Source organism: Nanorana parkeri, unplaced genomic scaffold, assembly GCF_000935625.1.
Source record: "Nanorana parkeri isolate BGI_ZX_2015 unplaced genomic scaffold, ASM93562v1 scaffold399, whole genome shotgun sequence".
Taxonomy (NCBI): domain Eukaryota; kingdom Metazoa; phylum Chordata; class Amphibia; order Anura; family Dicroglossidae; genus Nanorana; species Nanorana parkeri.
In genome coordinates, this window is record NW_017306667.1 from 421,418 (window position 1) to 424,482 (window position 3,065).

The following is a 3,065-nucleotide window of genomic DNA, read 5'->3' on the forward strand; positions in this document are numbered from 1 at the left end:
TCAGTCCCGCTGCATGTGCAGCGCTCTCACCCTCTGCTCTCATGGAACTGCCGCAGCTCATCCAGGAAAGCCAGCCCCTTCCTCCGGTGATTGGGTTCCGATTTTGCCGTCGAATTAGACATGGTAGGGGGATTTGGCCGCAGGAGACGGGGCAGACACAGGTGTCCTCAGATAACCGGTTGTAGGGATGTGTGGATGGGCCAGGCAGGGCGCTACACACACACACTTAATGCGGGCTCCGAGGCGAGGGGGTGGCGGCCTCCCGCTCCTCGGCTAAAAATGTGTGAGTGCCTTATGCCGGCCGTCGGCCTGTGTGTGTGAGCTGCTCTCCGCGGCCTGCGTCCGCTCTCTCCCCAGCGCTCCTTCTCACATGTACCCCCGCGTACGGGCGGCTAAGCGGCCGCGGAATCGAGCGCTCCTCACTCTGCCTCAGACAAAAAGATCTCAGGCCGCGGCGGCCACTGCTTCTCCTGCTGCTGGTGGTGGTGAGGGGGGCAGAAAGCGCAGAACAGCGACCCCTTAAGGTCGGCCGCTGGTACTACAGGCCGGGCCTGCACAGAGCTGTGCGCGCGCTCCCGTGCCCCGGGGGAGAACGAGGGCTGCGCTGAAGTGCACGCGCCTGGGGAGCACGGGAAGGAGCCCGCTCGCGGCTTTTGCTCGAGCTCTGCGGCGCGCGCGGCGGGGAACAATAGGAAGGAAAAGCAGAGCTTCTCTCCTCGGCGAGCTTAGGGGAGGTGTGCAATTTGACGACAGCGGTGAAAGCCGAAACAAGCCAAGAAACAACATACTACCGACCGTTGGGACGGCCCAAGGGACTGTGGTAAAACTACGACTTTGAAGAGAGGGCTTCAAACCTATACAGAGAGAAATTTAAGGACTGACATTGCTGTTTGCCTTCTGGAAATGCTAGACGCCTGGATTTCCCAGTCCTCAGTACTCTGAGTCATTGACCTGGAGCAAGCACATAGCCCCTGGCTCTTCCTCTTCTAAGGAGATCTGTATCAATGTGCTGTACTAAAAGTGCTTGTGTTTGCCTTTTATTACAATGGCTATTTTTTTCATTGATAGCGTGAAGTAAAAGAGTAAAAATGTGTGGATTTTTTAAATTTATTTTTTGCAGGTGTTGTAGTCATGTGTAGTGTTTCCATGACTTTTTTTTCGCGGGCTGATGGCCTGAAGGGTGCTACTCCTGTCCTTGGAATTCATAGGTACTCATTACAGATCTGCCTTGGGGTCCTGCAACAAATGACGGAACTTGGGACAGATTCTGTACTGTATATATCAGGGGTTGGGCAACTCCGGCCCTTCAGCTGGGCTTTAGCTACAAATCCCAACATGCTTCTGTGTCTGTGAGTCATGCTTGTGACTGTCAGTCTTGCAATGCCTCATGGGACTTGTAGTTCCACAATAGCTGCAGGGTCGGCGTTGCCTACCCCTGGTTTATATGAATCCGTCACAACCTTTAGATTGAGCAAACTGTTGGCGCTATATTTCCTCTATTATTTCCTCTATTATAATAATAACTCTGATAAATCTGTCACAAGCATCTCTCCTTTGAAGTGGCAGAGTTTTACAGGCAGATCAGCTATTTGGAGGGTAATTGAAACAAAACAAATATCAGTTCCAGATTAACTTAAAGGGTTAGTTCACCTTTACATCCCCTTTCCAAAAATAAGCACCTATGCATTCTAGATTCTATAGTATAATAAAGAGCAGTCCTCAGGTTTTTTTAAAAAGAAATGCTTTATTTGCAAGTTATGCCTCTAGGCCAGGGTTGGGCAACTCTGGCCCTGCAGCTGTTGTGGAACTACAACTCCCATGAGTCATTGCAAGACTGAATACTGACAGTTACAGGCATGACTCCCAGGGCCATTGGTAGTTAAAGCACAGGAGGTGCTGACCCTCTCCATCCTGCCCAAATGGCAAGAGAGGACAGCTGTTGGATGCACTGTCCCATCAGCGCAGAAACAAGCGCCCTAGTTTGTTCTAACTCTGAGCATGGATAGTGCATGGGAAATCCTGGGTTTGCCCTTACACTCAGGGTAGGAACCGTAAACAGGGTAGGAACCGTAAACTAGTGTGATGACGTCAGCTTGCTCTGTGGAATTATTTCATCAGGAGCGTCTTGATGAATGCATGGAGAAAGGTTAAGCGGGTGACATCATCTCACTGATTTACGGTTCCTACCCTGAGTGTAAGGACAGACCCGGGATTTACCCCAGTAGAGCTCAAGGGCGGCTGTTGCTTTCTTTTTTGTAGTGGAACTTTCTTGCACATGAGGTTTTTTTTTCTGCACCTGCATGCAGTTTATCATAGTGCTCAGTGCATTTATGTAAAGCACAACTATGTTGTTTTATTCATTTTATATTTTTAATAAAACAGTGTTATGGAGATTATGCTGGAAATGTGCATATGACATCCCATCTGGCGAGTGAGTCTTTCTGAAGGTGGAGGTGAATAACAGTTGAAGCACATTTGATGTGGATTCCAAGACACACGTGGTGTCATGGATCATTTCCCTGGTTAAAGGTGGTGGATATATTTCCAAGGACATCTTTTTTGTGGCAAATGAAACACGGTCACACAGAAAGATTGTGGCCTTCGCAACATTGTATTTATTGTTTGCAGCACATGTTTGTGATTTAGCACAAGTTTTTTTTTTATGTTGCTCTAATATATTTATTTCATCACAGCTGTTATTTACATTTTCAGGCTAGGTTCACAACCAGGCGACACCTCACCGCACGGCAATTGTCAGATTGCCGCATGGTCAGAGTTGCCAAGGTGTGAACCGATCGCGCTGTGGGTGCAATTATTTTCCAATGGCACCCCGTTTGTGCCGGGCGGATCGTGCGGTTTCCCGCCGCAGTTTCGCCCATGCTTCCAAACACGATCGTGGCTAAAACAGCCGCGCGTCATGTATCGCAAAAAAAAGTATGTGTACCTTTTTTCTGCGATTGCCGTGTGGATGTCACCCCATTGAAATCAATGGGGCCGCGCGGCAGTCGCTGCCTGCATTGTAGAGGACTGCACGACACCAGGGCCCCGCATCCCGGGTGTCGTGC

At 49.6% G+C, this 3,065-nt stretch overlaps 1 protein-coding gene across 1 annotated transcript in view; it reads right to left on the reverse strand.

Annotated features, from left to right (window-relative positions):
* Nucleotides 1-269, reverse strand: part of ARID2 (AT-rich interaction domain 2) — a 74,364-nt gene extending 74,095 nt beyond the window's left edge. Inside the window, exon 1 of the mRNA XM_018559488.1 lies at nucleotides 31-269. Within this exon, the coding sequence (XP_018414990.1) occupies nucleotides 31-122 (92 nt within the window). The 5' untranslated portion in view covers nucleotides 123-269. The remainder of the gene's footprint in view (nucleotides 1-30) is intronic.
* Between the last annotated feature and the right edge of the window lie 2,796 nt (nucleotides 270-3,065).